The 19,636-nt window shown below is 39.9% G+C and overlaps 1 protein-coding gene across 1 annotated transcript in view; it reads right to left on the bottom strand.

Annotated features, from left to right (window-relative positions):
• Positions 1 to 1,557: 1,557 nt before the first annotated feature.
• Positions 1,558 to 19,636, bottom strand: part of LOC128902761 (chondroitin sulfate proteoglycan 4-like) — a 41,365-nt gene continuing 23,286 nt past the window's right edge. Inside the window, exons 7-10 of the mRNA XM_054186260.1 lie at positions 16,133 to 16,264; positions 11,234 to 11,406; positions 7,331 to 7,514; positions 1,558 to 6,828 (exon numbers count right to left, since the gene is read on the bottom strand). Of these exons, the coding sequence (XP_054042235.1) occupies positions 4,775 to 6,828; positions 7,331 to 7,514; positions 11,234 to 11,406; positions 16,133 to 16,264 (2,543 nt within the window). The 3' untranslated portion in view covers positions 1,558 to 4,774. The remainder of the gene's footprint in view (positions 6,829 to 7,330; positions 7,515 to 11,233; positions 11,407 to 16,132; positions 16,265 to 19,636) is intronic.

Here is a 19,636-nt window from a genome sequence, read left to right as displayed (position 1 = left end):
ATGTGCTTTCATGCATCATACATAAAAGCTGCTATGCAAGATGAAGCTGTACAGGGTACTAGCTGGAGCAACTCACTGTGATCGGTCACACGCTATAAACTGCACGTATTTAGATTCTGATCTATTGCCTGTGTTCCTGCAGGAAGACCTGACACTCAGTACCATCCCATACCAATGCTCGATCTGCTCAGTCTTCATTTTTCCTCCACAAATTTTTAAGACACAGTGTCCCTCTCACTGTGATGCCATGCAAAGGTTTTGCAGCTAAAATCTCAGTCTGTGAACAACTTCATGCTCAAGTAGTGTTTACTAGCACGTATAAAGCATTACCACAAAAATAACTAAGCAGCAAGACTGGAAATGAGGAAACGATCACATAAAGCAAGCATTTCGCCATACAGCGTCTCCCTACAAACAGATGTGAAACTATGGATTTCACCAGTTGCAATGAAAGAACATTTTGTTCTGGGACTGCATTTGGGATATGCAAGCTCTGGCAGGAATTATTTAGCTTGAAATGAATGAAGATAAATTAATAGAGTTTCCATCGAATATGCCAGGACAATTATATTCAGCCATTTTAAAAATATTCACAGAATGTACTTCAATATAGCATCACGAGGATTGACTTGAAAAAAATGGTGCAAGCAGGACGGAGGCCTGTATGTAGCTCAGGGCACATAAGTAGATGCACTGCTGAATTTGGCACTGGAGGTAGTAACAGGCTACTGCAGCAAAAGTGGTAGCCAGCCTTCACTAATATTTTAATAAAAAGGAAAACATAAATGGTTTATGACCATTTCTGTCCTATTTTCTTTTCTTCCCAAACCAACATTTTCTGACTGTAGGAGGGCCGTGGGAAGGGGACACAACACCAAGACCGAGTGCCGCTACTGCTGTCACACGTTTCTGCCCTCAGGATGCTGTGCCATGGTGTGGGGGCAGCTGCTCCACCGGGCCACCAGCATTTCCGACGTCTCAAGACAAAAGTTCCTCATTTCAAGTTACAGGAACAACTGAAAACCAGCGAAGTTCTGATTAACGAAAAATCAAAATCAGGTCAAACAATGCATTTGGTGTGAAGCTGGAGTGAGTGTGTATTTTTGATCGAGATTAAAAGATAATCTGACAAATTTTAGAGATGAAAAAAATCAAAGATTTTTTTATGACAAAACAGCACTAATGCATTAACATTTAGGAATTTGATATTTTAAAATCTTCTCAGCATGTGCAGTGAAATAACATAAAAACTGTTATTAAATGAATTAAATAAAATAAATTAAATTAAATAAATTACATAAACCCAGTGCAGTCCCGTTTGAGCAAGTTCAAATCAATGCATTTTTTTTGATGCTACCTTTACGCAAGTGCTAAACACGACCAGGTATGAGCACGATGAGATGTCTCCCCTTGTCCGGCCACATGCATTATGTTAGAGGTACAACGCTGGACACAGCACATCGATCTCAGCACATATGCAACTTAAAAAATAAACATCAGAAAACCTGGAATAATGCCGTTGCTAGCAATGGGATCCTGCTGTGTTTCTGCACCGACTGCAGTGCTTTACAGGTCTTTAAAGAAAGCACAAAAACATAAGTGTGTGGATTATAAACAAGACAATTTATTGATTTTATATATGTTTTCAAGGCACTTTCATGCTGCAGTTTAGAACTCCATTTGGTAAGAAAGGGAATCCTTCATAAAACCCCATCTTTACTGAATAAAACACACAACTTCAAGGTTAAGTGAAACAACGAAAAAATTCAAACCAGATCCTGACCATAAACTATGTATGTTCCTAGAATCACAAAAAGAATCCATAAGTACAAAATGTTTATCTTAGGGATTTTCTATATTGATTGTTATTTAGGAAACCCAGGATGAAATTACTTATAGCAAGTTTTTACCATCTCAAAGCTGGAGTTCTAGCTGACCCAGTGACCCTAACTCCTCCAGAGTTGACTCCTCTCACCTATATTAAATATCTATGCAATAACAAGATAACTGTCCTCTGACAAAGATTATTCTGTATTGTCCACAGGGAAAGCTTGCATTAATGCAATCTGATTTTATTTTTTTTTTACTCGGGATTCAGGGTAGAATATTAAAGCAAAATCCATAACATAGTTACCAGTTACAATATTACCTCTGCATTTTGTATGAAACCCAGCAATCACTGACACAATACCATTTATACGGATATAAAGATCTAATTAAAACATTACATAATGTGGCAGGCATTTTGGCACAATCGTCTCACAGTGGCACCAACCAAGGGAGAAAACTGAATGCCGGCACAATTAACTGATGAATTAGGCATTTTGGCTGTTTTTATTTAAAACAAAACAAAACAAAACAAAAATCAGTGCTTTTAAAAGTTGCGCCCAATGCTCAAACTATAATTCCTTAACGCCTGATCTACTTGAAATGAACAACTGTTGTGAATCAAAAGCATTTTGGAAACAGAGAAAAAAAGTTCAGCCCATTATGCTGATACCAAAAAGGCCAGCAAAAATTCTACCACCTTTTCTGTATTTTTTCCATGTACAATTCCTTGCTTGGAGCATGCGAATGCTGAAATTCAAGAATGCCTGTGCAATTGTGGAGTTCTAATTGCATTGCTGTTTTTTGATTCAATGGCTATTATGTCATGGTCTAATTTTTTACCACCACCAGCACTTCAGCAGCCCCTGTGTTCCATCTCCACGGCACACTGAGCACGGCTACTTTGGGCCCACCTGCCTTTATAATGGTACATTTAGCAAAATCTCATTAAGCCTGCATTTCACTTCCACATTTCTGTTCAGCCTGCCACAGGCCCACAGACCTTTGGTGTGGTGACAAAAGTGCTTTCAGCACTGCAATATTTCGGTACCAAACTGGAGGCCTATCGCTTGGTCTCCTGGTAGGTACTGGAGTATGACGCCTCTTTTGCTGTTGACAGGGAGGTCTCGGTGGTAGGAAAATGCGAGACAGGTTTCTTTAAGTGTCAGGGAAGTGTGGGTTTATAATTCTTTACTCCTCCTGGGAGTGAGGCCTTGGAGGAGGTGTAAAGGGATCCAGTTCCTGCTACTGGCTAGAAGGCACTGGAGGCAGGCTGTAGCGGACAGCTGGGATCTGGAGGAAGCTCCCCCCACTGGTCCTGTGTTTAGTTCACAGACACAGCAGCGAGCAGAGACTTAGTCTGGCTGTCCTCACGGGTGAAAATTTACCATAATTGAAATATACAAATGACAGAAACACAGCTAATCATCAACGACAAAAATAAAATAATCCAAAACAAAGTAGTGGCAAATGAACAGTACCAAGGATGTTGAGGCCCATACATCTGTTCTATAAAAGCAAAAACTGCAGTACCTGGGCTCAAACAAAAGTGGTATTCCAGTGTTAACTGAGTGCAGTGCTGAGACTGCATCCTGACACCAAGCACAGTGTTTTACACAGAAGCTAACTGGAAGCTGTAACAATAAAAAAGTACAAAAATAGATGAGAAGTTCAGTGGTTAGTAAGTTAGTGGTTAGTTTATTCCCTTGAAGTCAGTACATTCTCGGAAGTCAACAAGAATTTTGCTGCTGTCCACAGCTGAAGGAAGATTGGACCTTAAACAGAGACTGTACATCACTATTGAGCTAGGATTTCCAAAACTAGAAAAATATCCCCTTCGCAGCGAAATTATTGCACATTTTACCACCAGAGTGAAATTAGAGTAGGTAGTACTTGTCATAGTGTGTAAGGCATGCGTGTTCAGTATTTTGGGAGATGAAGGGTAAATTGTGAAACTTGAGACGGTGATATGTACTTCCTCATAGGATTCTTCCTGTCAGTAGCTCCACAATACATGATAGTATGCAGCAGGAGGACTCGATTCTACTGTCATCTGCTTGAATGCCCAGACTCCAGAGAGAGTTGTGCTGGCTTCACCAGAGGCAGAATTTAGGCCTTTGTCAGGAGCAGGGAATTTTGATATGCACTTCAGACATAACCTAAGCCTACAGATAGTTCAGCAGACAGGCTGACTGGCAGACACACAGTTTTTGCCATGTGGATTAGAGGTCACGGATGCATTTTACCAGTCTGCAGACATTAAAGGCTACGTTCAGCTTCAAATGAGGGAAAAACAGAAGAACAAAGAACATCTCACAGTATTTTACCAGAATCCTTATATACCGTCACTGCTGTACTATTATTGGTGAGTTTAATTCTAGATTTTCAGTTCAGTGACCCGGATGAACACCTGTCAAAATAATCACAGCTTTGTTTCTTTAGTACTGGCCTCTGAAGAGCCTTTGGGTCAAAATGACATTACTGAGATTAGGACCTTGGCAATTACTCATAGAAACAGTTGAAAGTTCTTCAAATAAAAGTGGTGTGTCAAGAAAGAATACAAGACCTTTATAGCAAACTTCGTTCTTCAAAAAAAAAGTAATTATATTAAAAAATACATAATCCATGACAGACCATTCTATTTTACTCCTGTCACAGGCAATAAAAAATATTGCATACACAGGGTGCACTCAAAATCTATGGGGCCAAATTCTGCACCGAATTACATTGGAATTTTGCTGAAGTATCAACTGTAAATCTTACTTTATGGCCATCGTGATCAGTAAGATTTTTATTATTATTATTATTTCACAGGTATTCGGCTTTCGTCTAACAAACAGTGCATCATTTGACCTATAATAAATAAGCGTAAAAACAAATTATATGTCAACAATGTATACTCTCTTTTCCATACTACATCAATTAGCATGACTAAAAATGGCCATAACTACACCCAGTACTGATTGCGCTTCAAAGTTGGGTTTGTTTTTCGACAATATTGGATCATTTCAGGATCAAGGTTTAACCAGCTGTTCTGCAGAGACCGTTCTACAGTCGGAGAAATCACTGCAGGAAGCAGCTGTTCACGTCTTACTGTCATGAATGTCGAGGCCGTACTTCTCTCAACCCCCTTCAGGAGAGGAGTCACTGTAACACTGGGTACAGTCAAGCTCCGTTCCAGACATCGGTCTGGATTGCTTAGGACTGCATCCGTTTGACTTTTGGTGACCGGTTTTGTCTTCTCTTTCTTCTGACACATTAGCAAAATGCACACAGAAATAACAGCAACAATGAGTAGCATGGACACCAGGACCAGGGGGATAATGATGTACCAAGGGTTGCTGCTTTCACCTGCCTGCTGTCTGGGACTCCTGGCATTAACCTGGGTTGTGGTCTTAGTCCCCACAAATCCACTTGTTCCCATTGCCAGATTTAGCAGTGGACCTTCCTCATGTAGATTTCCCCAGTGATTCCGCCCTGGCCACAAGGCTGGTCCAGTCTGCTGTGGTGCTGCTGTAGGCTCTTCATTCTGAGAGGAGCCTGGTGGCTCATCCTTTGAGGTAGTGTGAATCTTTAAAGTGGTCATGCTGGTTACGGAAGGCACTTCGGTTGTAAAACCCTGCACAAGCGGAGGACTGTACGGCACAATGGAATACTGAAAATAGCCGACAGCAGGCTGCACAGCATCTGCCCTGAGTATAAACGTGAATGAGTCATTTAGTAGATCAATGCCCGTCATATTGGTGTCTATGTCTAGAAGAACAATACCACTATCAATGTCAGCCTGGGTGAACGTCTGAACATCTTCGAACGCTGAATCATTCACGAACCTCTTCTTTACAATCCTTCCATGAGATGGGGGCACTATCACTTCAAATCTAGGATTACTATTTGTCAAATTAGCTAGCTCAGAAGCATCCAGGTCGCTGCTTCTGAATTTATAAGCCGCTTGATTTGAAATCTGCATGTCAGGTACAACTTGCACTAAAGGCTTCACTGTGATGTTCAGCACTTGTCCTGTTAGATTGCTTTCTGCTGTGAAGAGCATAAACTCCAGTTCTTCTTTGGACACAGTGAGATTTGTCAGGTGGTAAGACAGCCTTCCTGAGTACAAATCTGCCTGTTCAAATTTAGTAACCTGCTCATTTCCAATCATCAGGTGCCCGTATTTGAGTGGCTGAGTTATTTCATATGTGATATTAGTGCTTTTTCCATTTGTGACAGCTGAAAGCTGCACGTTAGTAATAGTGACAGATGTCTGGCCCTGTGGAAGTGCAACATTGGTAAGGTTGACAAGGACAAGAGCGATTGGTATGACCTCAAGACTGAATAGTTTGTATAAAGGGCGATGTTTACCATCTGTCACGCTGAAATAAAACACTCCAGAAGATGAACTTCCATCCTGTACAAACCAAACTTTACCACTGTCGACATCAGCTTGTGTGAAATCCTTTATAGAGACACTAAGATTGTTTTTCATTGCTAAGTAACCATTATTGGGGTTGCTAACAATGGTGTATTTCAGCTCGGCTGGGGTGTTATCTAGGTCCTCAACTTTCAGATTCTCTGACCCCAGCACTGACACATCTCCCTGCAGGACTTTCAAGTGCAGCCTTTTAGTCTTCAATTCTGGAGCTTGGTCATTCACTGGAACAACAGTGATATTAAACATCTCCTCTAAAACTTCGGTATGGGGCTTTGTTGCAGACTTGCTCTTTAGGTTTAACCAAACAGCAAAAGTGAAATTGTCATTAAGTGATTCAGAATTATCATGTATGTACAAAATTCCAAATTTGTTCAGTATGTATTGGGAGAAGTTAGGTTTTTCTTTGGAAACATTTCTTTCTCCGACAACAATCATGCCATGTTGGGGTAAAGATACAACTTGATACCAGACCTCATACATGAAGCGCTCTACCTCAGGTAGCTTAATCAATAGATTTGAAGCATCTAAATTTGTTTTATTGATTAATATTCTACCTCCTTCCTGGACTACAGCACCTAGCAAAAAGGAAAAGAGAGTCTTAGAAATTGACTATTATACAGTTGCAATGTTTCAGAAATTAGATAGCAAATACTGATGATGCTTAGAAAAATTTCTCCTTCATGGTGTCCTTGATTTCCATGTCATGGCTAAACATATATTACCATTATTTTTAAAATACAGTCACATGTAAGAGATAAGATTTTCCATTGATGCATACATTAAGATTAAAGAAATATCAATATCTCAAAGCTTCTGACAGTGCTTTCACCTACCATTACAGCAAAATGGAGAATATCCACTACAGCAGTACGAAGGCTCAAACATAGGTAGTTACTCTAATTTTTGAAAGATGCAGTGATGCAGTTTTCCAAACTACTATCTAAACTAAACTCTGTGACAAAATTATTCTGGTAATTTGCTACTGAAGAGGAAGTAGCCTTTGTTTTCTGACATCTGTTCACTGGTACCCTAACAGATCCAACACAATTTGGAGCCCAAACAGGCCAACATCTTTACCTGTATTTGCCAGAAGATGACTGTTCCGATCATGCCTGGTAATTTCATATGAAATGACAATATGGAACACCTGGAGGTCCAGAGCTGATGGTGGAGAGGAGACAGTAAACGTAAAGAAATCTTCTGCACTCCAGACAGCTGACTCAGCATGTAAGTGCTCATACATGATCACACCTTCATCCACCTGTTTAGGGTAAAGAAAAGCCATAGGTATGAAAGGAGAATAATTTTAAATACAGAAGTGTAAGGAAAGAAAAAAATAATATCTTAAGAACATTGTTCAAGAGAGGCCTTTGTACCTTAGTCCACACACAGCGTATATGTAACTTACACTGAGATTATCTCGGATTTCTCTTACTCTTCAGATGGACTCAGTGTTGCCAGACAAGCTTACTTGAACGTAGGTGAAATGTTACTGGGCATGAATAGTTAGTAAAGGCCTTAGGTGAGGAACAGAGATATAAAACATTGAGAAGCTTATCTCAAACTAGCAATGGCAATGGTGAACAGGAGCTCAGCTGGACTGTATCTTTAGTGAATTGGAGTATCGTATGATACCCTATGTCTAGGGTTTTTTCTTTATAAGGATACCAGCAGGGTTGGACTCACTGTCCTGAAAATGTGTATGAAAGACTGAAGACTTTGATGCAGATATTTCACGGTGAATAGCAAAAAAAACTTGGTAAGAGACTACAGAAACAAGAAGGAGGTGCAAGGACCATTGAAATAAACTCTCGTTTATAACCAAAGAGCTGATGGGATTACTTAGTGGAAAATTTCTACGTGACAGCAAGATGGGGATTCCCAAGAGAGAGGAAGGAACCTGGCTTGTCCTATACCTGCCCTCACTGACCTTGAAGATCATCATAATCAAGACAATCCTATCAGTCCCACTGTGAGGATTTATGCATCAAAGTACCGCAAGACACTGCAGTAAATCTTCAGAGAAAAACATATTTATACAAGATACAACCATTTATCTCTTTAGGCCCCAATGAAAAAGGCAGTATTTTCAGACTAGGATTCTCGTCAGTTGGAACTACACCTGAACTTTAAGATCGATACCATAATACATTGAAACTGTAATGGGATTCCTAATATAGAACACTTACTAAATCTCATCCAGTAGATTCGGCATCTGGTCTTGATAATTCATTCACTGACCTGAAGAGAAGACAGCTATACCTATTAAATCCTTGGCAACTTCCCAGACAACTAGTGACCTGGCTTGCATGTGCAAGTTCATAATTGCCAGAGAGATCCCTGTTTGAGATGCTGCTGGTTCTGAGTTTACTGTTTGTAACATACTCTACACAGCTTGCAAAGACCCTGAAGGAACTCATTAACACATGTTCCCATCACGTATGCTTGAAAGGTGCAAAAAAAGAAAATAAAAAACACCTACTGCTATCATGGATGAAGCACTTTAGCAGTATAGAATCTGAGCTGTGACTACAGATACAGAGACCTAATCCTGAAATAACAGCAACAGCCCCCACTGAGATCACTAGGGAAACAGGGCTTTCAGGGTCAGTTTTCTCAGCAGCCTCAAAACTACTCCAACATATTGTCTAAAAAATACAGACTGATGTGATAAAAAATCCTGTATGCACATCTCCAGGTTTACACTTTCCCTATACTGATTTAATTCTTAATGTCTATTACAGAACAAAACAAACCGAATTGATATTACAAGGATATGTTCCTTCAGGATAACTTTCCAAAGCATGCCTCTAGGACTTCAAGTTGGAGAAAGCAAATTTTTGTAACATGAACAGGCACCATATGCATCCTTTAAATTCAGGGGTGTTCAGTCTCAATCATAATAAATAGGATTCTTATATTTTTTTTCAATTGCAAGCCCATGCTAATATCTGGGCTAAGAAGTGAATGGAATTGGTGATGATTTCTGTGTTTACCTCTGTAGTGATTTTCAAATACAATGAAGAAACCGTGGCTCGCTGCAAGATGAAAATACTTCCAGCATACCATAGAAAATATTGGCAGAGAAAAAAACCACCAAACTTCATGTCAAAAATGACTGTGTTATTCAGGTGTGTTTAATGCACAATTAATTTTCTTATATTGGCTGAACAACAACTGTCTGTGAAAAAATTTCTTGGAATGTAATAGTGATTTCAATTCTTTTTTCTCTTTTTTTTGTTTGGCAACAAAGCAACAAACCACAGGGCACAGTGAAGAGTTCAGCACCATAGCAAGAGTGCTAACCACTTTTATAAGCTAGCTGCATAGTATTTTTCAGAAATGAAATTTCAAGTTCCACAATACAGAATGAAGTCAATGAAAACCCAAAGAATTAAGCTATCACAAACTATTTTCAATTCAAATCAGATTTACAAGCTTCTTATCACCAAACAGAAATTGAATGCCTTATTCTCCATTACATGGAGAATATACAGTTTGTAATAGCGATGTCATTTTCTCACTGATATTTACCTTCATGTGGCTACAACATGCTAGACAGTGAAAGTTTATTTAGGATCCCTTTTCTTTCCCTTATACCTCACTCTCTACCAGAATAAACAGCAAGCTTCTCAGGATACTTTAATTCTACCTGCAATAAGTAACTTAGTTCTATTTGTTTGAAGTTAAAATGGCCAATACAAATACCTCCATCAGAGAAGAGAAGAAAAGCATACATATTATTATTAAGGTCAAATCCTTACACAATTTACAAAGTTCAAAGGAAAGTTAGCTATACATTAGTTAGAACCAAAGCTACGCAGAATGTGGTATGTACTGACATGGCACTATCTGATAAACATGTGTAAAGATCATATCCATAGACTAAAAAAGTAAAACTTCAAAACCTTAGCTGAAAGATTTTCTGTCTGACATGCTTAACTGTTTCATCTAATGTTATAAAAATCACACATTTTAGAAACAGAAGGGAAAAGTGTCATTATACAGTTCATCTCCACCATAATGCAAGACAAAACTCAGGAACTACTGCAACAAGACCAATAACATAATGGGATTAGAAAATAGTTTCAAGTGAAACATTCTGTGTTCATCTTATAAAGTTCCAGTGGAGATTCATTTCACCACAGTCCTTGGTCAGGTTCTTTCAAAGTGTGATGATAACTAATAAAAATGTCAACCTTTTTTCCAGGTTTTATTGGGCAAGTTTCAATTTCTGGCTAATAGATTTTCTCATTCCTTCAAACACTAAATCAAACAGCTACTTCTACAATCTGTAAATACAGATTGAGACCAAATTATCTCTTAATTTTCCCTCCAGCAAAGTCAGGAGATTAAGCTCCCTTTATCTCCCCCACTTACATTTTCTGATAATAACTTTCTACGCACAGAGCACACAGTTAGATTCAGACTCTGCACACAGCCATAAGTAACTTCAGTTGCAAAAGAATGTTTTCCATCAAGTTACATGAGCTGCCACGTTTTAGTCATTCAAGTATGAGACCCTGTATCACAGTTAAGATTGTTTAAACACTTAATATCAGAGCCAATCAAGTCAATAAAAGTCCTCCTGGGGACACTCATGAGGACTGTGTACAGCTGAAATGAATCTGATACTTGGACTTTTCATAGAGCAAAAGGCTGTTCCTTCTGCCAAAAACTAAAGGCTTCCAACCTCGGACTGCTGGTTAATGGCACCAGAACAGCTCTTCTTGAAAAATACTGTTACAAGCAAAACAGTGGAAATTGCCAAGACCCTGCTAGTATCCAAGCAGAGAGGAACAAAGGCTCCTCTTGCATTCATTACTAGCTGCCAGATATTTAATGACACAGCAAATCTCGGTGATTGCACTGATGGGTCACATATGCCTGGTTCCTGGATCAGACAAAGAACAAGCAACTGAGATGCCCTTTGAAGTTACAATCTACCCCTGAACTAGTTATTATAAAGTAAATGCTTACCATAGACTGCGTAAAACTGAGGATTTCCTGAGTGGTGTTATCAGAATTTACTCTGATCAGCCTTCCAAGTTTTGGGGAACTTACAACCATAAAAGTTATAGTTCTGTTTCCTGCATGGGTCACATCATTGGTTACAGCTTTCAGATCATGTCGTAAAATAGGTTTCCTGGAACCTAAAAAACGTCAATTATAAGTAACACAGATTTGCAACAGCAATTTTTCCCAAAGAGTAAGTTTTGTATGCATGACTCACTCTCTCATCTAGCTATTCTACTTAGCATATTAATAATGTTTTATGAGATCAGGAAGTTTACCCTTTTTCTAGTTACCTTCTAGTTATACCACTTCCACTGCTTTTTCAATCAAAAAGCCCGTCAGTGAGATGTACCTCTGTTTTACAGAAATTAAAAAAGTGCAGTTCTCTTCAGCACATGTAATTGCTAAATATCAGCTTCTGCAAAAACAACCCCATGTAAGGAGTAGAGCATGTATAAGAAGCCCTGTTCCTCTATTACCTGTCTAGAACTGAATTCAAACTCCAGCTGAAGTCACTATTGTTAATGTTTTTTGGTTACCCTAGATGCCCACAGAAGGCAGGGTGATTTGTCAGAAAGAAACCTTAACATAGCAAAGTTTCTAGTGAACACACAAACCAAAATCAGTTATTATCAGAAGCTTGAACCACACCTTATCGATATGAAAGATGATTTTCATTAAATGAAATTAAAAAATAAATACTGAATTAAAGAAATTAGGAAGACCATCACACAGCAGAAATAGCTGCCTGAACTGAAACAATGTATTATTAAGATGGATGGACACTGAGAGGTAACAAAATCCTTCTAACACATAGCACCACACTGAACAATACCTTCTGGCTTAAATATTATAAGGATTCTAAAGACCTTTCTGGCATTTAGTCAAACCAAGACAATTTTTGACATAGCTGTGACAAAACCAAACCTAGTAATTTCCTGAAAGAAAAAAAGAAGGTTTATTTGGCTTCTTTTTGATGCACTGTTTTACAGTACACACTCAGCAAACTAAATCTCACGTTTAAGGGTATTTTTGGAGGAGCAATAGATTTCCATAATCCTACTCCCCCTGACCCCACTTCTGCCTCCATTTTTACATTTTTTCTTTTTTTCTTGAGCAACAAGCATTTATAGCTATCAATACATAACTTCAGATACTAGCAGTATATATCCTTGAAGTCTGAATTGTCAATCGATCTTCGACAAAGCATAATGTTTATACAGGAATAACACAAAATAACATGTTCCTGCTATAATATTTCAAAGAAAAAAATATGGTAAGCAAACTGAAGAATGGAGATGTCTTGCAACACATTAGTAACATCAGGATTCTGCCTGTTTACATGTACTTGTGCCCTGCTTCAAGCCAGATCTACTCTGAAACAGGGTTGATACAATAAAATGAGATCTCTGTCTCTGTCTGTTTTCCCCTTTTTACCTTCCCATGCCTCTCTATCTCCATACTGCCTTGAAAAGCAAAGCAGTCCCTCAGGTCTAGAAAAATTCTTCCACGCTGTATCTAATTCAAGAAGGCTCCCTCCTCTTCCTCTCTCTTTTTTCCCCTTTTCTGCGTGACCACAGAGAGGGAAGCACCACCTTGTGTTGTGCGTACAGCAGATGTGGTCAGGAATGTACAACTGAGAGCAACAGCTAATCAGATCACATGTATCTGCAAACTGTTATTTCTCAATAACCTTCTGCTTATGCAAATCGGGCCTCACTGCCTTAACAGAGTAAGACAGAGTAACTCTCAAACATGGTCATGCTGTAGTGATGGAAGTTACCGCTGCAATTTTTCACAACCATACCAGGTTATCCCTCCACCACCACCACAGTGCAGGGACATGGGGATGTCTGGGATGTGTACCACAAAGCCCCCGTTTGCTCCTAATAGACCCGATCTCACTCACTGCACAGCACAGGCTGAAATAGAGTCTAGGGCCACAGACAATAGCGTCTCTCACACTTTCCTGTTCAATGAGATCCTCCACCAAACATAACCTTCTCCTTCACCCACATCTGTCCTAAGACTTGAGAACCTTTTCAGCACCCACAGTAGTTCTGCTTTGGTCTGACACCTCAACAGGGAGAGGAAGGTTACTTGCCAGACAACAGACTGGGTGAAGGAAAAGGAACTGAGAACAGCCTGCTTGTTCCCAAACACGGGAGCAGAGATCACAAAACCAACCCCACCCAAACACAGGGGAAAGGAACAGAGACAGGGGAGGAAGACACACAACAAGGATGAGTGATGCAGAGTAGGGACGAACTAATCTGTACAAAGTAGTATGCAACAGGATGAGGCCATTAATTTCGGCATCCATTCTTACTGCCTATGTTTAAGATTTGGAAAGTGCTTTGGCATGAGCATTCTGCCTATCACTGCTAAACAGTTATGAATTATCTCATCTACTGACCGCTTAGACAGCTCTGCTTCCAAATACCTACAGGTCAGGTTGCTCTCAAAGGGCAACTCAGCTCATTCCTTCTCTGAGGAATTGCTTCCCTGAAGAGAGCAAATCCTCACATCATAGGTATCTAGCATATATAAGAAAAAAAATCATATATCTAGCAGTCAATTTACTTAGCACACTGAATAAAACAAGCTTCTGTGGAGCAGAAAAAAAAAATCAATAAATTATATAAACAAATCTGGTATATCCAACACAAAAGAAGACAGCAGTACATGCTCTTATAAAATTGCAGAACAATAAGCTTGAAAGAATAGATTATATCCAGCCATGAAACATGGCAAATTCTTCAAGATATATTCTGGGCTCCCCAGTTCAAGAAGAACAGGGAACTGCTGGAGAGGGTACAGCAAAGGGCTACAAAGGTGATTAGGGGACTGGAACATCTAGTGGAGGTGTCCCTGCCCGTGGCAGGTGGGTTGGAACTAGATGATCTTTAAGGGCCCTTCCAACCCAAAGCATTCCATGATTCTATGATCTCTCTTGTGAAGAAAGGCTAAGGGACTTGCGTCTTTTCAGTCTGGAAAAAAGAAAACTGAGGGGGGATCTTATCAATGCTTATAAATACTTAAAGGGTGGTGTCAGGAAGATGGGGCCAGGCTCTTTTCAGTGGTGCCCAGCGACAGGACAAGAGGTAACAGGCACAAACTTGAGCATAGGAAGTTCCATCTCAACATGAGGAGGAACCTCTTTACTTTGAGGGTGGCAGAGCACGGGAACAGGCTGCCCAGAGAGGTGGTGGAGTCTCCATCTCTGGAGACATTCAAAACCCGCCTGGATGCGTTCCTGCGCAACCTGCTCTAGGTGACCCTGCTCTGGCACGGGGTTGGACTACATGATCTCCAGAGGTCCCTTCCAACACTACCATTCTGTGATTCTTTAATTTTTACTTCCCTAGAGAGAAGAGTCTTCAAGTTGTCTCAAAATTAACTTTTCCCGCAGTGCTATAAAATATAACAGGACACTGGCTATTGTTTTTATTTGTACTAAACATTTGGCACCATCATTGCTGTAATAGTCATTTCATGATAAGCAAGTATAGCTGAAACCCATGCAGCTCCAGAATGTCTCTAAAAAGTATCATAAAGAGAACAGGTGAAAAAGCTACTAATACTTTTTAACACCAAAAAGGAATTTTTCTAACAGAAAGTAAGGAAGAATTCAGGAAAAATTGTAGGCTTAGATGAATACAGCTTGCAGTGCTGAAAGAAATAATGTATTTTGCAAACTGGAGAACTGAGTCTAGAGACTTTGCCGTCTACGGAAGTGTCAGGCATACTTTTTTTACAATTATCTTTGGCTTAAGACAGAATTCTTGTAAATCCCTGTGCCTGAGGCAAGCTTACACACCAAAATCGCAGATTAATAAACTTTGTAAGTGGATTTATGTGCATCCCATTTATATCGACTGAATTAGAAGATCATGCTGCTACAATCTCATTTTTTGTTGCCTCTGTTAAAGTGGCTTTTGTTGCAAGCCTTTGTTTATGCAGCTTATATTCAGAAAGTTTAAGAAACTAAAGTGCTTCTCTTCTGTATCAAATTAATAAATAACGCTACAGATTAATACCTATAGAGCTTTACCAAGTCTCAATCTCACTCTCTCTACACAGATCATGTTCAGAGCAAAAAGAAGGTAGCACAAACAAAAGTGTGATGCAAGACATCATCGCTGAGAGAAGACTAATCTTCATTTCTCCTTTCATTCTGCAATTAATGTTAGATTACTAACTCAATGAGGGATTATTCTTGCCAATGTAAAGCCCTAAATGGCTCTAGTGAGACTCTCTTAACACATCAACTCCTGCAGGAGCAGGATTTCATTAAAAAAAAAATACTCAGCTGCTGATCCAACTAGTTCCAAATGCACAAATACAAATCAAAGTTTTCAGTCCTCCTGATTCATCAGTGAGTCTGTGCTGCTCTCCATACGTAACTCAGCTCCAACAGTAAGAATGCGAACTAGCAATCTGGCATGCTTTCGTGTGTTATTCAGAATCTCACAGAGACAAGCTTCACTCTGGTTTTACCAGGCAAAATCACAACCAGCTAAGACACCTCTAAATATATGAATACAGTATAGAGCTTTTAAACAAAGCTGAATGGGGAATGTTCAGAGCTTAGGCAAACGGTGTTATTGTCACACTGTGCTTATATATTTCACTGCCAATTTCCATGACTCCAAGCACATGTGCATATGAAAAAATTAAAGATTATAAAACTATAAAGCAATATGTTGTTTGAGAAGACATAACTGTTCTTTTAAAAATCAGACAGATAGATGTTCCCAGGTACAGTTTTCTACAGTTTAGCCAGCTAGCTATCTGACAAATAACCGTATATTATGCATTTTTTTCAAGTAGATGAAACCATGATAATATTTAAGAACAGACCTGGAAAGACTCCGAGTCCTTTGTTCACTTCAAGGCTAATGACTAGCATCCGAGCTGTGATGCTAAAAATCTGTCGAGGTGCAAAGTTCAAACCATCTGTTACCTGAAAGTTGAAGCCTCCAGACATTGCTCCTGTATAAAACAAAAATGTAAATTTATTCTTGTATTATTCTATTTGTCATCCCAAACATACAAACATACACTGGACACCTTTTGGTCTTGGCTACAGTGACATATATCTGAAGTCATCCCGAAGCAATTTTTGATCAATACCTTTGTACCTTAATTAGAACTAAATAAATTAATAATGCATAGAACACCTTCACAATGAAGAACTACTGGCTGTTGCTTACACTGAAGGACAGACATCCCTTAGATGTAAATTAGCAGAACGGCCCTTCCATTCTTTCTTCACTGAGCCCGGTGGAGCTGAAACCAAGGTAAACTTGGGGAGACAAATTTCCTACTTGGGAACCTGGGGGACAGTTAAACCTGGGGGAGACTCCCAGATTTCCTACTCCTTCTATATCTTAGGAGGGACCAAAGCACTTAAGCAGCCTTATTTCGGCAAAGAAGGAATTTGGGAAGAAAAACAACTAGAATGTTCTTTCATTTTGATTTACATTTAAAAGACTGAATAAACTCTCAGGTTGTTTCCTTCACCTCTTTGCATCACTTCAGCTTTGCTGAAGAGTGTATGTTGTCACAGCTTAAACTATTTCAGAGGTTATGTGTACTCATAACAAATGCACATTTTTTTCTTTCATCTTTGGACCTGTATGTACTTTGGCACAAGTGATAGCAAAATACCTCCAGGAATCTGAGCAGATTCCTGTAAAAATACATTTCTCAGAACTGACTTATTGAGGTGTACACAGCTTCCTTTATCTTGCTTTAAGTAGAGGCTCCCCAATTGGTTTAACTAGGTAGAAAGAGAAAATAAAAAACTGAAACGTTAACTGTTGCAAACAGTTAGCATTGCTCTTCTACTTGCTTTGCCCAATTTAGCCATGAGATCTTGCTACACGAATATATATCCTGAAAGTGAGAGGGTGCACATACTTTCACTTAAAGATCAGCACTCCTTGCCTAACTATAAATTAACATATCAGAAGAATCAAATGCGGGTTCTGAAATTATAGTTAACAACTACCCCAGGCAATGCTCTTATATGCAGCCAGGCACTGAAGCAGCTCTGGAAGATCAGGTCATACTGTTTTTATTTTAAAAGCTTTTATTCTCTGATGTTTTTTCTTGATGAAAATGCACAAGTAGTTGTGCCCTTGAAAAAGGCATTGAGGATTGTACTATTTGCTTCAGGTTGCGAAAAAAGCCTCACTTGCTTTTTTGGCTAATGCAGGTCAACTGCCCAATTGACACAGATATTTTGTCATCAGCAGAGTCAGGAACGGAGCTAAATCCTGAATTGCTGCTCGGGTGGAGCACATATTATTGTATCATAATTAATTTTAAAGGCGTATCTGATCAGAGGTGATAAAAAGGACACCAGAAAGAGGACTGTAAAAACTGCACTGCAAAGACACAGAGACCTCAGAACTAACAAGAGTTCAATTCAGTACTGCCCTAAGGAAAATATCGGCAGGGTTTAAGGGCAGGCCCCATACTGCGAAAGCGGGATGGGAGCACCCTGGAGTGAAGCAAGGGTGGAAAAGGGAAAGAATTCTCACATTGAAAGAGGAGTACAGAAAAGGAAAGGCATGTTCTGGTTCTGCATGTATGCTGTTGACAGAACAACCGGGGATTACAGAGGAAACAAATACAAAATTTAAGGGGGAAACATGAGAACAGAAAGGGAGATTTGCAATTCACAGCACAGAACAAGCAGTATAGTGGAACTCGCAAGACTGAGCAGAAATGAAGAGGAAAATTTATGAAGTCTAATATTAGAGGCATAAAAGCAAAGTGCAGTAGTGCTTTCTTTGGCAGTACAAAAGACCCCAAGGATGGAGAGTCACTGCCATGTACAGATGTAAAAGATCTGCAGTGCCACGTGGAGAAGGGGATGGAAGAGTTGCCTTAGCCAAGAAGATGCTGCTTTTCCTCTTGGAAAGGGTTAGAGAGAGTAGACGAGCAGATGCCAGGCTGCGCAGAACATGAAGTGGGGGTACTTCCCAGGAGGAGCCAAAGAAGCTTGCACACACTAGAAGACTAAAGACAATGGACAGAGCAGAAAGACAGACAACAGAAAAGGGGTAAAAAGCCAAATGAGAGCAACCAGATGTGAAAAGGCCCAGGACAAGGCTGGGAGCAAGAAGACGAGTAACAAGTACACTTCTAGCAACAGTCCAAGATGAAGGAGGAAAGAAAACCACAAACTCAGAAAGGAAAAAAGAAGCAAATGTCCAAAGTACTTTCTGAAACACTGGAGGACATAAGGCTGAGCAGATGGCAGAGCCAGAGCAGCTGCAAGAGATGACATATGACCTGGGCAATTTTACATTTCAAATATACTGTACAACCCACACTCCCACTCACTGGAAAATTAAATTTGCTGTTCTTTTTACTTTTATTAATCAAGATTCACTTCCTAAGGCTACAGATGTGCATTTGCCCTTTCTGGAACACAGAGCGGATTCATTTCCTCACACTGAGACTACCACCAACCTACCACCATAGGGGTTTTTACATGTCAAATTCTCCCTTGGAAAAATTTAAAGAGCTTGGCTCACTTTTGCCATGCTCTTGACCTTTCATTTCCTGACCAAATTATTTGAGCAGGATACTTACAGCTCACCAGCAGCTGCTTGTAAAGCAATTTCAGCAACACATACACGCTCTGCAAGACAGTGCATCGCAAGTCAGAGCACTTTAACCTGCACCAAGCCTTCACGAAGACACAGCACAGAGTGACTGCTGCACCCAAGGGAAGACTGGAAATAATTCCAGCCTACCTCAGGGCAGGCAAGAAAGTGCTGCACCTCTTCCATCTCCTTCTCCAAAGTTGGTGTATTCCTACTTTAGCACCTCCTCTCTTCGAGCTGAGGTAACATGATAATAGAGCCGGAGCAGAAGAAACGCTGCTATTGCCCTGAAAAAGCCCCACCTCTTCCTCTGGCTGGAACCCTGCTGGGATCTTCATTCCTGCGGCTTCCCAGCACTGCCATTCAAGGATGAATGAAGCTGCCCTGACTTCTTTTTGTATTGCTCACACATTCTCTCTGTAGCAGCAGCAGCACAAATAACCCAAGCTCTGGCCGCTGGCAGAAAAGAGTCAGTGGTTAAAGCTGAATTCCTCCACAGTCTGAAAGAGAGGATGACATCACCCAGATGACCCATAACTTCATTTCCCAAAGCTGCTCAGGAACACCGTGGCAGGTATCTGAGAGACTGTTGGTCCACAAATAGCTCTGCACTGCAGCACGGCTTCAGGAGATTCTCAATTACAATTGTCAAAAAAAAATGGATTTCATTATCTCTGAAAGCTGCAAGGCAACGTTCCCCTACTGCAAGCCTGCATTCAGAAAGATGGCTGCTACCAACTGA

This window comes from Rissa tridactyla, chromosome Z, assembly GCF_028500815.1.
Source record: "Rissa tridactyla isolate bRisTri1 chromosome Z, bRisTri1.patW.cur.20221130, whole genome shotgun sequence".
Lineage (NCBI taxonomy): Eukaryota > Metazoa > Chordata > Aves > Charadriiformes > Laridae > Rissa > Rissa tridactyla.
The sequence above is the reverse complement of the archived record's forward strand: the minus strand, read 5'-3'. Positions and strand labels throughout refer to the sequence as shown.